Below are 16,917 nucleotides of genomic sequence, written 5' to 3'. Positions count from 1 at the left end.
AGAATTTTGTGTTTAATGGTAGGGGCTACATCTAAAATTCCGTTTGGATAACTAACATTTGAGAAGAGTTTCCAAGATTTGAGAAGAGAAAACTGTTTACGAGAATTTTGTCAAACAAACCCAGGGTATAATTGTAAACCTTATGAGATACATTCATTCATTTCATTCATATATCAGGTATCACCGCACATCTAAACCCTCAGAGATTTGCAGCCAAAAACTCATAACAAGTGCTTTGAATGTCCCTGACTCCCTGGGCCCTCCCAGAAAAACAAAATAAAAAAATATTAGGGGTAAATAACAGTTCTCTATGTACTCAACTTGCAGGTTTTATGTGACATGTTCTAGGCCTCGTTCATTAGGTTCAGAGACACTTTTAATGTCTGTGGTGCCATGCTCAGTATGCTGCGTTATCTTTCTTTGCCACTATGCAATAACACGTGTTGCTAGGACTTGTAACTTCATGGTACTTGAGGACTTAAAATAAATCAGTTCCGGTTTTCCATTCTGACTGCATTGCTTTGTATGTGGCAGAGAAATCTAAGGCATGTTGCTGAATTGTATGGATCGAGACTAGTTGATCGATGTTGATGAATGGGTTGGGTATATATTGTGGTGCTAATCTTATGAACTTGGAGTGGTATATATAGAGAGCCTAGCCTAGCTTAAACGCGAGTATCAAGGCGAACCCTGCGGTTGGGTTCGACGTAAGTTCCAGTACCAGAAATCCTCGATCATTGACTTTTGAATGGAACCATGCGGAAAATTTTTTATCGTCTTAGATATGGCAATGGAGCTGTGGGACCGTCGTCATCTAGCTCGACGGAAGAGCCGCGAGCTGAGAGAGACGGACGATTGGAGTTATTTCCATGTGTCAGTATTTGGGAAAGGGAGGCAAATCCATTTACTACTTTGCTACTTTTTTTCTACAAACTGGTGTCAAATGTCTATGTCTTGGAAGATGACTAATGACTTTCGTATACATATTCAATTAAGGTGGGAGGTATACTACGAGGCGGCCGGACTATTTTTCGCCACAAACGAACGATATACGTCATACGTGCATAGAATATTTTGTCTGATTTCAACGTACGTGGCCGCCTGCACATGTTTTGAAGTTGAAGCTCTTGGTGTCATTAACCTAATCCATAGGGCATCTACCTGGTATCTGCATGGTAGGTTCTTTTTCTTTCTCTCACCCTAAAATATATGCTCATAATTAAGCAAAGGTCGAGTAAATTAAGTTTGTAGAAAAAGACACTAAAAGAATTGTAGAAAATAAACTTATATTTCTGATCTATTTTTAGTTGAAGAGGCCGGCCTTAAAATAAAGGAAATACAATAACTATATATAGAATAACAAAATATTCCAATCATATTGACATGCAATAACTAATATGGTATCAAATCTTACCATAATATGTGGAGATCGATCGAATGTTTCCATAATATATGTTGAGGATATTATGAAAATATTATGTCACAAATATGAGAATATATTAATTAACGTATGAGATTAATATACAATAATATACTAACAAAGTTGAACTATATATATCAAAGGTAATTGAGATCAAAAGACTTCTGTACGTTGGCATGGTGGCCGGATATGTCTCTTTCGGCACAAGTCTAGGACACCATGTTCACGTAACTTTGTGTGCAATCTTAACGATAAAGATAATTAAATATATTTGAGAAATGGTATGAATTAAGTACGTCGGATTATACATAAAATATAGGTGGTCTATATACCTAGTAGTAATCTCTGTTCGTATCTAGCTACTACGTACGCATTAAGGATAGGCTAGCTGGACCCATGGCCAAAATGTTTTCTTCCTGAAGAACAAATTGAATGTTGGCTTAAGTGCTGTAAAACAAAATTACGCGAGATTTCGTATAGTTTTTCAATGGTTAAAGTTTAATTTTACTCTCCATATATCTCTTTCTCATGAAAAACAGGAAATCTCATGAAGGGGAGGTGAAATACCTTTTTGTTTTAATTTGTTAATATTGTATGATTTTTGAAAATGTTATTCACTCATTTCTTATATATATATGCATATTTCTTGTTGACGTCTCTCATTTGGATCGTTGATTTTGAACTAAAAAAGAAAAAGAAAAAAGTAAGTTTATTGAAGCTTGAATATAATAGTGTCTTTTTCGACAAAAATAAATAAATAAAATGACACTATTCATTTAGAGGTCGATTATCTTATTTTTATCTGCAACAGTTGTCAAAGTAGGGACGTTATTTATTTTATTTTTATCTATATAAATTATAAAATCTAAAATCGATGACCAGCTGCAGCCTAGCTAGCCTGCAGCAAATGAAAATCAGCCCAACTTTTCAAGATGAGATTTTGGTTAAGATTGTTTAAGCCGCATCTTTAAAATTCCCATTTTGTTATCTTTTTTTTTTTTTTTTTTTTTGGCTAATGCATTTGCAATTATTTTTTTTATTAAATTAAACGTCTATTTGATTAAACTTTCTAGAAAGAGATTTTAAATACAATAAACTTTAAATAACTTGCTGTCAATATATATACCACCATGGCACCATGCATATATGAATATACCCTTCTCAGAAAAGAAACGAAATGGCCGGTCAATAGAATACGATATTATCTTCAGTGAGTCCTCTGATAAACTTTGAAGGCCTAAATGTAAATAAGAATATTGGTAGAAGCTAGCCTACACCGATTGTGATGCAAATAAAAAAAAAGCAATTGATAATTGACGGCATGACGGGGCCAACCCAGTTTACTATATAATAGTAAGAGATTTTTCTTAATTATATCACTCTTATCAACTGCCACATTAGTTTGAACAAATCAGCCATGAACATCAGTTTATTAAATGATTTTATAGTAAAAGTTTTAATATTTCTAGCACCACGTACTGCTGGTACTACAAGGAGACTTAATCTGAATAGCATACGGCATGAATAGCTAGCATCTGAAAATATATCGCAGCTGAAGATAAATTTCTGGTCATAAGCACAAGTATACTTGCTCCGAAATAATTATGAAAAAAAGTTTGCATTATTCCTTTGATATCTATCATTCAAGTGTTTATTACATTGACACAGACACAGGCATGAATGCACCTTAGTCCATGACAGTACTTATTGTTCTCTTATTACTATAGAGAGAAGGAACGCATAATTCCTCTCCGTAAATTCAAGGGCAGAAAGTGATAACGTAGTCAGGTGCATTGGAGCAGGTGAACGTGCTGTTCTTATCATCATAAGCGTAGCTATAAGCTTGAGGGCATTGGTTCTCGAAGATCATCGAATAGTTTGTGGGTGGACATGTTTCTGGGGTACTATAATCGCCAGTGCAACAATATTGTGGCTCATTGATAGCTAAGCATGCGCTCTTGCAAGCGATCACGCTCCCATCAGACCCTTTCAGTTGCAGCTCAGCAGGGCAAACGGCGTTCACGTCTGCTGGGCAACTCGAGGGCTTGCAATCACCGGTCCCGCCTTGTGTGGCAACAGAAATAGGGAGGTTGAAGCCATCTACAAGGCTGACATCGTAGAAATCTTGTCCACCATTCGCTGCTATGTTGATTTCTACCAAAGATGCCGGTGGGATCGCACCGGCACCGTTGCATGCAACCTGGCCAGAGGCACAATCAGCAGTTTCGCAGGTGAACTTTCCTGAGGCGTCGGTGGTGCATCGTGTTCGTGCCCAGAACCGACCTATCCATGGAGCTTGGACATCAACCGATGAGGATGCTTTGGATGCCAGCTCAAATCCAGTAGTTGATAGCTGAGGTTTCTGGTCTGCCGTTAGAGTTCCTGGCCAAACAGTTGTTGGACAGTTGTTTGTGAAAGTTATTTTAGCAGCATGAGCACCTGCATAACATAAATTGTCAGAAGAATGGTCAACTCATCAAATCCATTTATTTCATAATAGCTTAAATTTTTAGGATAAAATGTTATAATTTAAAGCATATAACTTGCATGCAACAAATAACTAGGAGATACACAGTCTTAATGTCTAAATGGTTAATATTACATAACACACAAACATGTCACAAATATCTTACAAGTTAAGCTAACGTAAATAGCCTTTGAATCCTCCATATATACATATAATAATTATTAGACCTTATCACATCAATTTTGTAGTTATTTATAAAAAAATATTTGTATGTTATGTAGTATTACTATGTGTAAATACACTTCAAAGAACGATGGGGAGAGAAAAAGAGAGTACGTTTAAAACATAAAATCTAAAATGTGCGTGTTTTATGCGAAAGTAATTTGCAAACATATATATTATATAACTAGACAATGAGATATATATATATATATATATATATACCAGATAGGAAAGTGAAGGCCAGGGCAATAAGGCCGAAGAGTGAAAGGGATTTGATCATCATAGTACGTAGTAGATAGTCTAGTTGATCGATGTTGATGAATGGGTTGGGTATTGTGGTGCTAATCTTATGAACTTGGAGTCGTATATATAGAGCCTTAAACGCGACTTTTGAGGCTGCTCGCGAACAATGCGGGAAACTTGGGTTCGAGTACTGAACAGGAAGGTTCCTCCTTGGCTTGAACGGCTAGCGCTGGTTAGCGTCTTCCATTTGGTAACGGGGCGCGACCGGAAGTTGTGACCCGCGAGATACGGGCTAAATGCCATCCAATCGATTGGAGTTATTTACACGTGTCAGTTTTGGAGAAAGTGAGGCAATTAATTAAATCCAGTTCTGGTCGTGGCCGGCCTGGATCTGTTTTTTATGTGTACGGTTGCTTGTAGTTGTGGATTTTTTGTTTCGTTGAATTTCTTTCGATCACTTGCGTGCATATGGAATTTTTACCTGTGGAAATTAAAGACCGTCCCATGCGAATTGCCAAGTGTAAGGTTTGGATTCAATTTGGAGTACGTGGTATGATCTGGTAGCTAGCTAGGGTTTTTTGTTTTTTCTCTCTTTAATTAATTCCCCAAAAAATATCTGCTCATGAGAAAAGGCGACTAAATTAGTTAGTGTTGAACAATCAGAGGGAATTCAATTCAAAGAGTTGAAAACAAATTCATTAACGGAACGCGTTTTAACGTTGTGACAATTCTAGGACGGCCATTTTCAAGCAATTAAGCTTATAGATAAATAGATTTAAAATAAATAATGTAGAGGAAGTCGGGTTTAATTTATAGATAAAATATGTGTTCGTATCTAGCTACTACGCATGTGTAAATTAAATGAGGAGTAATTCTATATGTTATATTTATGTCATTTTAAAAATAATGTGATTTTTAAAATTATCATTTGATCATTATTAAATTTTGATTTTAAAAGTTACATTAATTTTGAAAGAATATAAGAAGAATATAAATTTGACGTCTAGAATTAATTATAAATTAAAGATGAGCTGGACTGGACCCATTGTTTCTTTCTGGAAGAACAAAACAAATACATGCATGCATCATACGCCGTCGTTATTAAGGGAGCTAGCATGAGGTTGTATTTGAGGCGGTTTGCCTCTTGGTGCTGCGACTAGATATTTACATGCAAAATCTTGGGTTAGTCGGAAGGTGAGTCTAGAAATCCTTCTCCTTCTCCTGCTTGGCCGGAATTGTTAAAAGAGGCGGCCCAAGGCTTTTTAAACCTTTTGAGGCAGTTTTCATGATCAACAATACGTTATTGGACACGTGTCTTTATTTCACATGGCACTCGGTGCATATATATGTACTTAAGAGGAATGCTATAATTCTTTCTAGTGTTCTTATGGTGTCCATTCGGAAGGACATAAATGTAATAAAAAAAATTATATTTATGTCCTTAGCTTCTGGATGACATTAATTGATGCAATTTTTTAATTTTTTTTATTACATTTATATCATTTCAGATGGACACCAAAAGAATACTAGAAGGAGTTCTAACATTCCTCGTGTACTTAATTATGTAGGATTTTCCTTAGCAAGTTAAGGAAAGAAAAATGATAATTAACAAAAAAAGGAAAACAATAATGACGAGGCTATGCCTATAACTAAAAGATTATACGAGTAATCTTATACACACTCCCACCTCTTCATATCCATTTTTCCACATCCTAAGTGACTTTTAAAATCACCATTGACTTTGATATGAATTTTTATTGGATTTTAATCTAATGGAGGTTTTAAAATTTACCTAAGGGTGTGGAAAAATGAGTGTAGAGAAGTAGGAGTGTGCGTAACATTACTCAAAGATTATTATTTTGAATCTGCTAAGCCAATGCATATTACAGAATAAACAAGAAGTGAAACAAATTAAAGGTACTGACCCAAAAAAACAAAAACAAAAAAAATTAAAAAAAATGGGTGGCATTAATTTTTAGAAGAATTACTTCTCTATTGTTTATTGGAATCTAGTGATTAGTTTCTCTAGAAAACATCATCTACCAATTACGTACTCTATGGAACATGAAGCTCCAACTTTTAATTTACATTGATCAATCGATTTATGCAAAGTAAACGCTCGTTGGATTAATTTGAGTATATCATATTTCTGTTTTTGGTTATGCATGGGTTCCTTCTCAACTTCATTGTTTACTTGATCTTTTGGAGCAGAGTTTTGCCCATCAGCTGCATGGCCAATCCAAGCCAAACCATGGAACGAATTGGGCGAAATTTAGAAACAACTATTGTGTGGCATTGAGGCAGTGAAAGAGGATAAAGAATCACCGCTCATCATGTCTCTCAAAACAGCTTGGGTCCACTGTAAGTCACCGTCAACCAACGATTCACAAAGATCGATCCACAGGTTCGTGACGTTGCCCATAAACCAATTAAGATGTTCACAACCCACAACCGTCGTCCTTTCAATCACATTCCACAGACCAAACCAGCCATGGCCCCCTGGCCCATGTAGGTCTGCCCCTGCTAGCAATCTCTCTATATCTACTACAGTACTACGTATAAAGGATGGGCTACCTGGACCCAAAATGTTTTCTTTTGGAAGAACAACGTGTGAATGTTGTAAAATACATAAAAGGCCAAGTTAATTATTCTCAATCAATTAGAAAATAAATAAATAACTTATGCAAAGTTAAGCAAGCTAAAAAAAAAAAAAAAAAAAAAGAGGCCAAAAGCGAAATATATTCTTGGTTTCCCGCGCCAAAAGATTTGAACTCTAGCGCCTCCCCCTCCCTCCAAATCCCATCAATTCCCAAATCTAACCTCTCTCTCTCTCTCTCAACAATTTCTCACTCTCTGTAATCTCTTGACGGAAAATCTCCAGCGCTGCATTTTGGACAGCACCGAAGCCGGTGGACAACGGCGAGTTGGAGGCGGAGATACGGGCACGTGCAAGGAAAATCTCTCTCTGCTCTCTGTCTCAACAATTTTTCAGGTTTGTTTGGAGATTTAGTAACCGGATTAGATCTGTATTTACCGGTTCTTACAGTATTTTAGCGATTACAGTGACTCTCAAATTCTATATCAGTTTGATTTGGATGGCTTCGACGATGCTTTTTGTAGCTTCAGCCTTTTTCTCGGCGTCAGTCTCGGCGCATGAGAATCTCAAGGTACGGCTAGTTTTTGTTTATGTGATTTCACTTTCAATTACGTTTTGTGTTCTTTAAAATCACGGTTTCTGTTTGTCTGCCGAGAAAATGCAGGAAAATATAATGAATAGGAGTTTTTATTTCCAATTCTTCTTTCATTTTTTAGGATCCGGAATGGCCGGTTGTGGTGGGTGGTGAATCTAGTGCCTGAGAATGAGATGAAAATATTTGAGAATCTGCTTTGGAGCATGTTTCATTCTTATTTTATAGCCAAACAAAGAATTACAAAGAATGTAGAGAGGTGTCAAAGTAAAAAGAGAGAACTAAAAATGGAAATCATCTATTTTACACGGCTGTCCCATGAAACAAGGACTGGAATGGCCGTGATTTCTGCCATTGTTGTTTTCGCTGTCAGAGGAAATCTGGAGAGCAGCCAGGAGGCTAGGCCAGCTGGGCTTGATTTCAGCAGATATGACTTTGAATCCCCGTTTGTTTCATACATGCACTGTGACTGCAACATGGTCAGTACTGTCACCGTCCGAAACAGGTACTATGCTTCCAGAATGAAGTAGTTGTGGTCTCTCTGGTGATATAGTGGGTTCAACACTGTTGAAATGTGCTAGGCGAGAAAGCTCGTGGACCGATTCAGATATTTTCTCCACACATTTAGTGATTTCTTTTAGTTTTGTAGCAAGCGAAACAATCGGAATAATTGCTAGGACGTCTTCACGATTCTCTGTCGTGGCAGCTTGAAGTGCTAATATTTCTAGGTCATTAATGGCGGTTTTAGAATTCTCCACATGGGGATTGGCAGCTGAAGGGTCTGTCATTGTTTCTATTGCCAATGCTAGCTCTTTTAATGCCTTGCTGGATTCTGAGCTCATCTTCGTGCTTGATTCTCGAATTATATTTCGGAATTCCAATGGTGCCTGAATATCATCAGAGTTGATATAGTCATCAAGAGCTTTAATATGGTAAGCACATTGCCGAGCAAGGTCTCCAATCTTCGGGTACTGTTTCCATGGATGACGGAAGTGAAAACCGCCATGCGCTGGTTCCCATCTTGCGAAATTCGCCCAGGAATCTTCATCGCTTTTGGAATCAAGAACACTTTCATAACCTTGAACGAGTGCGGCCATATCACCGGTCGTCACATTCCCTTCATTGAAATATTGACCTCCTAAACCTTGTAGATAGTTTGCAAGCTTTTCTAGATTGGAAACGGTTAGTTTGTGAAGATCTTGGCCAGCCCATACCGGAAAAACAAATATGGATATAACTAGGCACGTTGCTACACCTATTAGTATTGTGAAGAGTCTTTTATCGGCCAGCTGTAAGATGTCGTCGGTCCGATACCCGGAGACTGCTACCAAGGTAAATGTCGATATAAAAATCAACACCCCATAGTCATAGCTTTTCACGATCCGTGGATTGAATCGAATGAATGATGATACTGCACCTGCACCACAACAAAACAATTTGCGTAAGTAATTATACTAGTCCGTTTCTAGAGTCTTTGGAAGAAAGGAAATATGTAAAGAATTGAAGGAATATACCTAGAAAGAAAAGAAGGATCAATATTATTTCGACAATGGGTGGTCCTTTATCGCCAAAGAGATATGCTAAGCTGTTAGCACCAATCCCGAGAGCGCAACCACATAATGTCCCAAAACTTGTGTTAAAACATTTGAGTAAGGTTGCACCTGGAAGGGAAAAGGTATAAATACGTGCATTAGTTCGACGTTTACATACATGCGACAAGTAGTTTGAAATTTGATGGGCGGTTGATTGAAAAAGCTTACCAACAGTGAATTCGAAGACTACTACGACTGTTAACAAAGCCCACATTCCGAAAACCCCAAAATAATTGAACGGAGGGCTCAAATAGTATATTGAGGACGCCAATGTGAGAGCCAGTCCAGCTTTTAGGGAGTGGGTGACTCGTCTTGGGTCGTCTTGTCCGAGCTTCTTTGCGCTCTTTGCAACCTCCACAGCCTTGTTCTTCAACTTCTCAGGCAAGCCCTTAAGCCAGCCCCAAGCACCGGCGAAAACCCCGGCCCTCTCTTCAGTTGCTGCCGCCGCCGCCACAATATCCATTGCTAAATTAGAGTGGGGAAAAAACTACTACTTTCAATTTTTACTGATGCAAAGTTAGAAGAGGCCCCAAGGCTTTTATAAACCTTAAATTTTGAGGCGGTTTTCCTCTTCTTCCCGGTGATCATTAATTAGCGAGGATGTATTTGAGACCCAACTCTTCCCATCAGAATTCGGAAATCCTTCTCCTTCCCCTGCCCGGAATTGTTAAAAGACGCGCGTTAATAAACCTTTTCAGGCCGTTTTCATCAACAAAACATTATTTGACACGTGTCTTTATCTTACAATTATTCGACCTTGTTTATTTAGCAATTCCAATCAATTTCTTTATTTATTTATTTTTTCAAACAAGGATCATCCAAAAATGTGGTTGAAACTACCCTTTTTAGTATTGTGAGATAGTTGTGAGACACAAAAGTGATTTTTAGCGTACATTATTCAAAAATAAAAAATAAAAAAATACTGATACTAAAACAGGCGTTTTTATTTCACAACTATTAATTTCTTAATGCTGACGTGATGGTCCGAACTAACCATTGAATCGGTTCTTCTTAAAAAAAAAAAATTAAAGGTTGGTTGGGTCTGTCATGTACGTAAATGATTTCCGTTTGACAAAAAATACTTAGTAAATTTCGAAAAATGACTTACACTTTAAAAGCCTAAATCATTTTTCCAAGACGGCAAAAGCAGTTGACCATCTTTTAAACGACGCAGTCGACCTTCACGCTCAAGCAGTCGACCATCACTGGATTCCGACAAGCTAGATTCTGACGCTAGTTGGAATTAGCAGGTGCCGGAATCTGAAAATTCCTGCCGGATTCCGACGATAATTTGCTAGATTCTGGCCAAAATGGTCGGATCTTCGCTATCTAGCCAAATCCTTGCCAAAACTGGCAGGGATTTGGCCGGGATCCCGTAAGGAGGCCGGAATCCAGCACAAATGGCCAGATTTTGGCTACTTTAAAAATAATTTTTTAAAATAATCCCAAAATATAATTATTGTTAGTCAATGTGTATATCTTAGTTAAACATAAATTTTTAGTTTTTTTTTAATATTATTTTACATTAATATTTTCTTGTTGTGAATAAAAATTGATTTTTTTAAGTTAATTAATATGATTGAATGAAAATATAACTAATATTTGTAATTTTCCCTATGTGTCAAACACTGAAAAATGACTTCTTAGAATATATTTTACGACGAAAATTATTTTACGCCGAAATAAACGGAGCATAAGATTTTTCAAGTAGGGGGACCAAAATATGCAGGGAAGATCAAATTTAATTTGAGTAGGCCGAGCCTAATTTTTACCGCATGACACATGTTGTTTAGAGCTAGTTATCCAAAGCCTTCATTCATCATGAGCATATGTGTGAATTTTATTTTATTTCTAATGTAATAAATATTTAATATGTGAGGATCCCGTATTGTTACATCATTGATTTGTTTTTTAATATTATGTCAGTTCAATTCTTTCAACGATTTGCCATTGTACAAATTTTGAGAAATGTTAAGAAATTAAAAAAAGAAAATCAAACAGATTTAACTTTAAAACTAAGTATAATTTTATTGTGAATGGGAGGAAGTAGCTTTTCCTATATACAAATAGAAGAAAACTACTTCCAGATCTTATGGACAGAATGTGACAAGATAATTGGCACCAGTGGGGCACGTAAATGTGCTAGTTTTATCGTCGTAGGCATAGCTGTAAGCCTGAGGGCACTGATCCTTGAAAACCTTGGAATACTGTGTAGGCGGACATCTATCTGGGGTACTAAAATCTCCGGTGCAACAGTATTGCGGCTGATTGAAAGCCTCACATGCGCTCTTGCAAGCGATTACGCTGCCATCAGACCCTTTCACAGCCAACTCCGGAGGGCAAACCTAGTTCACATTCCCTGGACAACTTGTGCTTTGACAACTAGCCGACCCGCCTTGTGGGCTTATCGACAAGGGCAAGTTAAAGCCATCGACAAGGCTGACATCGTAGAAATCTTGTCCACCGCTGCCATTTAGAGTGAACTCGACGAGTGAGGCTGGTGGGATTGCACCCGCACCGTTGCATGTGACCTGTCCAGAGCCACAGTCGGCTGTGCCACAGCTGAACTTGCCGTTGGCATCGGAGCATTGGGTTCGTGCCCACATGCGGCCTGACCAGTTAGCAGAAACGTCAAGGGCTGACGAAGCTCCGGAGGCTAGCTCTAACCCAGTTGATGTTAATTGAGGGAGGCCACCGCCAGTCAGTGTTCCTGGCCATATTGTGTAGGGGCAGTTGTTTTTTATTGTGAATGTTACTGAGTGAGCCCCTGCATGCACACAATATCAAGTAGAGTATTACATTCAACCTCTTTCCGGTTAATCTCCCAAAAGGCCAAATTTATTATTATTATTTTTTTTTTTTGAGGCCTCTCCCTAATCCCTATTGCACTCCAATAGGGCAGTCGTGTGAGAGTATGTCCGAGTTCTACCTGTTCGGACGAGTAGGCCGACTACGTACCTGTTCGGACAGTCAAGGCAATTGTCCGAGAAGGTAGGATCCGGGCTCTCATACAAGCTGCCTATTGCATATATAGAATCCGGTCCCAAAAACGACAAGAAAGAAAAAAAAGAATAAGAAAAAAAGAAGGCCTGCATGGCCTCTTAATCATTTATTTATGGTGATGAGTAAGAATGAAATACTATAATGGAACACAAAAATAAGTCACACAGCTAGAAAGAAAAAAGTGAACCCATGCATGTGTTATGTCAAATGAGAACGCTTATAAGATGGAGAGAAAAGAAAGCCGGCCAAAAGCGGAGGAAGGGGAGAGGTGCTTACCAGAGAAGAAGAGAAAAGCCAAGGTAAGGCAGAGGAGTGCTTGGGTTTCCATTTGCTTTGACGATGATTTTTGTCTTTGATGGAAGGTAAAAGATTGAAACAGGGGAAAGTTTATGTAGGCTCCCTGATCACGTACAGGAACAATAATAAATATGGTGAATTGGTGATATGAATCTTTTAGATTTCCTTCTCATTTAATTTTGGTTGAAAACACCCTAATAAATCAATAGATAAGATCAAACATGGGTGGGTAAGCAATTATGGCCATAGATGCGTAAAATATGAAACAAATTTTTGACTTTCTATATACACGAAATCTGGAGATTTCATTAACTAATGCAAATCCTGGTTATTTCTATGAAGAAAAATAAACAGATTATAGCCAATCATAATGGCTGATACACGCATATAGTTAGCGCAATATTAATTGCTCAAACTATTATGACATGTTGAACTTATTTGATTATTATTTATTTATTTTTTATTTTTTTAAATTAAATATTCAACTATTTGTCTTTTCAAAATTTTGCCCCTTATACCACTTGAGTGCCTAATATATAAATTCATGCATATCCCGGCAATTAAAGCAACGGAAATAATATATGCAACAAATAAAAATTATCCTGTTAATTATCAATTAATATGGCTGGGAGGATTTCTATAAAGGACGGTCTAGCTGTTGTGTTTGGAAAGAGAGAAACAATAAATGTATTATATATGGAAAGTTATTTAAAAGTCCAACTTGTATTTTCTAGATTAGGATGAGAGTTAATCCTTTACATAACTTTGATCCTCCTTCCCGGCCCTGAAAGTAGGTTGCTTAAGAGCATGTGGAGCTTTTGTGATGATAAATTCAATGCATTATAAAAATTAGCAAATTATTTTTAAAAAATATTATACATTTGCTATCTAAATTCTTTATCTATTTTATTAAAATAATCTTTTTATTCATTTTGGTTAAAAACGCCTTTCCACCAAAAACACCAAATAGTATCCTTATCCTGAGTATTAGGATCATCTCCGGTTAGTTATAGTATATGGGTATTTTTGAAAAAAAAAATGTCCTTTTTCCCATGTATTAGGATCTTCTCCGGTTCAAATAAATCTTAGAATATCCCATTAGTTATAGGGCAGGGGTATTTTTGTAAAAAATGACAAAAATCCCGGCCTACAACTTTCTTGCCAAAATGCAAACATCTGAAAGAAGGAGCCGGATGCAAGGATGGAGTCTTCTTAGAGAGAAAACATATATATGAACAATTATCCAAGAAAGAAGCAAATTTATCTAATATATATAGGTGGAGATTGAGAGAGTGTGTTCTTTACTAGTGTTAACGAAAAATCTGGTTTTAGCTTTGGTTGAGAGTATTGGCCTGGCAAGTCTATAGAACGCTCACCGGAACTAACACTAAATTAACTAAAAATTTGCAATGTATTGTAAATGAGAAAAATACCCTTAATATAAATAAAAATAAAAATTAGAAAACTCTGCCGTGGATCACTAGATCCATGGCATTTTGTGATGTTCAATACTGCTAGAGAAACATCTCATTTGCATTTGCTGCATAAACGCTGTGTTTGATGGTCATTAAAGCTGTTCCATATCAAGAGATTTCAACATATTCTATCATATTCAGGTCTCATATAACAGAGCACTTTGCGACTAATCCTTACAGTTTGCCCCTCCTACTGGCATAAGCATAACAGAGGGTACGTTGGAGACAGAAAGCCATCGAAACAGATGTTTAAATACCTACGGTAACATTTTCCACTTATCCATTGTCACATTGTAGCCCATATGACATTTTTCATGTTTGTTACTAACTAATTAAATTGATAATTAAGTCACGATGACTTCCATTTTGAGACCTCGCCACCTTGAACCACCCACACCCATAGTACAACCATCAAAACCCACCACCGCGCAGTCATGCCACCATATATCCGTTGCGCCACCTCCAAAGACTTTTGGGTTGATTCGGCCACCCTCTTTTGTTAATTATGGCGGGGTGGCCAAATTACTCCCAAGACTATTAGTGGTAGCTTGGTCATATGATCCAGTCGATTATGAGATGGCCGGATCACTCTTAATTATAGACTGATTCAATCATTCCAATAATTAATTACTATAAAAGTGGTCGAACCACCTTAAAATACACCGTCATATTAGTTTATAAGTTTCCTGGAACGTCAAATTGTAAAAAACAAAATTTCCTAGGAATTAAAGACAACGTCACTGCTTATCTTAATTGCCTTTTAGTATATTTTGCTGGGCGTGAAAGTCGAATTGATCAAAAGCCGTCGCATTCTTTATTTGATTTGGAGTTGATCAAAAGCCATCCCATTATTTATTTATTTACTTTTTAGTATTTTATAATTTCTCTGTGGACTCATCATGAGGTCCGTCCGACGGTTCATTCACATGCAAAGAATTGACCACACAACTGTTGAAGTTCTAGAAATGATAGAAATCCTTCGAAGATGGGATTAGATTCCGAATGGTGCTTTTGAGTAAGATATAATATTGTGTATTTTTCTTTTCTTTTCTTTTCACTACATTACAGTAAAAAAAAAAAAATGCAATTTATTTCTGTATAATTTATGAAAAATGTTATACTTTTATCTATTTTGTAACTTCTAACATATGTCGATGCAGTGTATGATTAGAAGATGTTAAAAATATGATTAACTTCACTTAAGGGTATTAAACTATCGATAACTTTACTTTAAAACGTCTCAAATTAAAGTATCAAATTTTTCAAAGTCTTAATTACAGGTACTCTGTTAAGATTTATTGTTAAATTCTCCCAAAATTCTTAAAATACTCCTATTTTTTTTAGGAAAAAAAAATTGTTAAGATTTATTTATTGGTTAGAATTTAACGGAATTTGCAAAAATATTTATGCCTTAATTTTTGAAATTTTTTATAAATTTCTTTTAAAAAATAAACACATGGGTATTTTGAGAATTTTGGCAGGATTTAACGGCAAATTCTAATGGAGTACCTGTAATTGAGACGTTTTAAAAATTAGATTTATAATTTGAAACGTTCTGAAATTCAATATCCTTAAATCAAATAGGCCGATAATTCGGTACTTTTAAGTGAAATTATCCCGTAAATATATTTTTTAGATATTGTTCGATTTGTCCAACCACATGCTAATACATATTAAAAATTGTAAAAAAAAAGTTATAAAATAATTGTACGTGAGCACTACTTATAATTTATAGGCTTAATGATGTTCTGTTGGATCAAAATTTATTTAAGAAATGTTAGATCTACACTCTTTTTAAAAAATAATTTTTATACGATTTACTAATAAATTAGCATATTTAGTATTTATTTATTATAAATATAAAAAATGCTACACACTTTCGCGAGTAACTTTTAAAATTATTAAAATTCGATGTTCGGACACACCTATAAAATAGCCGTGGCCACAACGGACAACACCCAGCGAGAGAGAGATGGATTTCACAGAACTGAGAGAAGCAATAGAGGAGATGGAGGTAGTGGACGCCCACGCCCACAACATCGTCGCTCTTGACTCCACCGTCCCTTTCATCAGTGGCTTCTCCGAAGCCAACGGCGACGCGTTGACCTTCGCGCCCCATTCCCTCTCCTTCAAGGTACTCACTCTACGACGACTATTTTCTTCAGGCTTTTTACAAAGTGAGAACTGGGTTTGGTTGACTTTTGCGACCCAATTGTTTATAAACCAGTCAAACTCAATTTGTATGGAATTCATTTCAGTCTTGCAAATCAATCCCATGTGTCATATTTGTGTGGAATTCATTTTTACACACTTTAATATGTCTTTGTTTCAAGGGATTGTTTTAAGCTAACATGAAAATTGCCACATATCGATCAACAAGTTTAACAGAAAGAAAGGAAGAAAGAAAACATGTAAATGATGTGGTCCGTAGAGGACAGCGTCATAATGACTTCTCTGGCAACTAAATTTAATAACTTGTACTGGGTCAATGCAACAATTTCGATGGTTTAATAATGCTGCTGCACGTTGGTAATCTAGCGGCCACTGCAGGGACGCTAAATGGCCCTTACGGGGCTGTCGGACGGCCTTGGCGACCACCGCTTGACTCTTAGACGGTTGGATAGCCTTGGCAACCACCCCGGACGGCTAAGGAACGTCCACACATGAAAATATAAGCATGAAAAATGGGCTTGTATATATTTAACTATTTTTGAGAAATGTCTTGTGTTTTATTTATCGAATAGTGATTTGTGAGAAGTGTTTTGGGTTTTTAGAAGAATTTTGTGTTTAGTGGTAGGGGCTACATCTAAAATTCCGTTTGGATAACTAACATTTGAGAAGCGTTTCCAAGATTTGAGAAGAGAAAACTGTTTACGAGAATTTTGTCAAACAAACCCAGGGTATAATTGTAAACCTTATGAGATGCATTCATTCATTTCATTCATATATCAGGTATCACCGTACATCTAAACCCTCAGAGATTTGCAGCCAAAAACTCATAACAAGTGCT

The 16,917-nt window shown here is 36.7% G+C and overlaps 3 protein-coding genes and 1 pseudogene across 4 annotated transcripts in view; 1 reads left to right on the top strand and 3 right to left on the bottom strand.

The window, feature by feature from the left end:
* LOC133873482 (protein fluG) overlaps positions 1-16,917 on the top strand; it is a 29,948-nt gene that overhangs the window by 834 nt on the left and 12,197 nt on the right. The window contains exon 1 of one of the 2 annotated variants that reach the window (XM_062311182.1): positions 15,863-16,041. The exons of the other annotated variant lie outside the window; for it this stretch is intronic. Coding sequence (XP_062167166.1) covers positions 15,880-16,041 — 162 coding nt within the window. The 5' untranslated portion in view covers positions 15,863-15,879. Of the gene's footprint in view, positions 1-15,862; positions 16,042-16,917 lie in introns of those variants that run through there. 2 annotated transcript variants of the gene reach the window in all.
* Positions 3,020-4,432, bottom strand: LOC133873485 (thaumatin-like protein 1b). The gene is made up of 2 exons (XM_062311185.1): positions 4,332-4,432; positions 3,020-3,859 (listed from the first exon to the last, which is right to left on the bottom strand). The coding sequence occupies exons 1-2, from the start codon at positions 4,390-4,392 to the stop codon at positions 3,180-3,182; spliced, it is 741 nt and encodes a 246-aa protein (XP_062167169.1). The 5' UTR covers positions 4,393-4,432; the 3' UTR covers positions 3,020-3,179.
* Positions 7,993-9,745, bottom strand: LOC133874124 (aluminum-activated malate transporter 8-like). The gene is made up of 3 exons (XM_062311958.1): positions 9,301-9,745; positions 9,055-9,201; positions 7,993-8,957 (listed from the first exon to the last, which is right to left on the bottom strand). The coding sequence occupies exons 1-3, from the start codon at positions 9,593-9,595 to the stop codon at positions 7,993-7,995; spliced, it is 1,407 nt and encodes a 468-aa protein (XP_062167942.1). The 5' UTR covers positions 9,596-9,745.
* Positions 11,135-13,243, bottom strand: LOC133873484 (thaumatin-like protein 1; annotated as a pseudogene).

The sequence above is a fragment of the Alnus glutinosa genome, chromosome 7 (genome assembly GCF_958979055.1).
Source record: "Alnus glutinosa chromosome 7, dhAlnGlut1.1, whole genome shotgun sequence".
In the NCBI taxonomy this organism is placed as follows: Eukaryota; Viridiplantae; Streptophyta; class Magnoliopsida; order Fagales; family Betulaceae; genus Alnus; species Alnus glutinosa.
The sequence above is the reverse complement of the archived record's forward strand: the minus strand, read 5'-3'. Positions and strand labels throughout refer to the sequence as shown.

What these genes read in the sequence shown, in the direction of transcription:
- LOC133873485 (XM_062311185.1), bottom strand. Translation starts at nt 4,392, where the DNA reads ATGATGATCAAATCCCTTTCACTCTTCGGCCTTATTGCCCTGGCCTTC. An exon ending in GGCCTTCACTTTCCTATCTG is followed by an intron (nt 3,860 to 4,331) that starts GTATATATATAT and finishes TATGTTATGCAG; the next exon opens with GTGCTCATGCTGCTAAAATA.
- LOC133874124 (XM_062311958.1), bottom strand. Translation starts at nt 9,595, where the DNA reads ATGGATATTGTGGCGGCGGCGGCAGCAACTGAAGAGAGGGCCGGGGTT. An exon ending in AGTCTTCGAATTCACTGTTG is followed by an intron (nt 9,202 to 9,300) that starts GTAAGCTTTTTC and finishes TTTCCCTTCCAG; the next exon opens with GTGCAACCTTACTCAAATGT. An exon ending in GATCCTTCTTTTCTTTCTAG is followed by an intron (nt 8,958 to 9,054) that starts GTATATTCCTTC and finishes GTTGTGGTGCAG; the next exon opens with GTGCAGTATCATCATTCATT.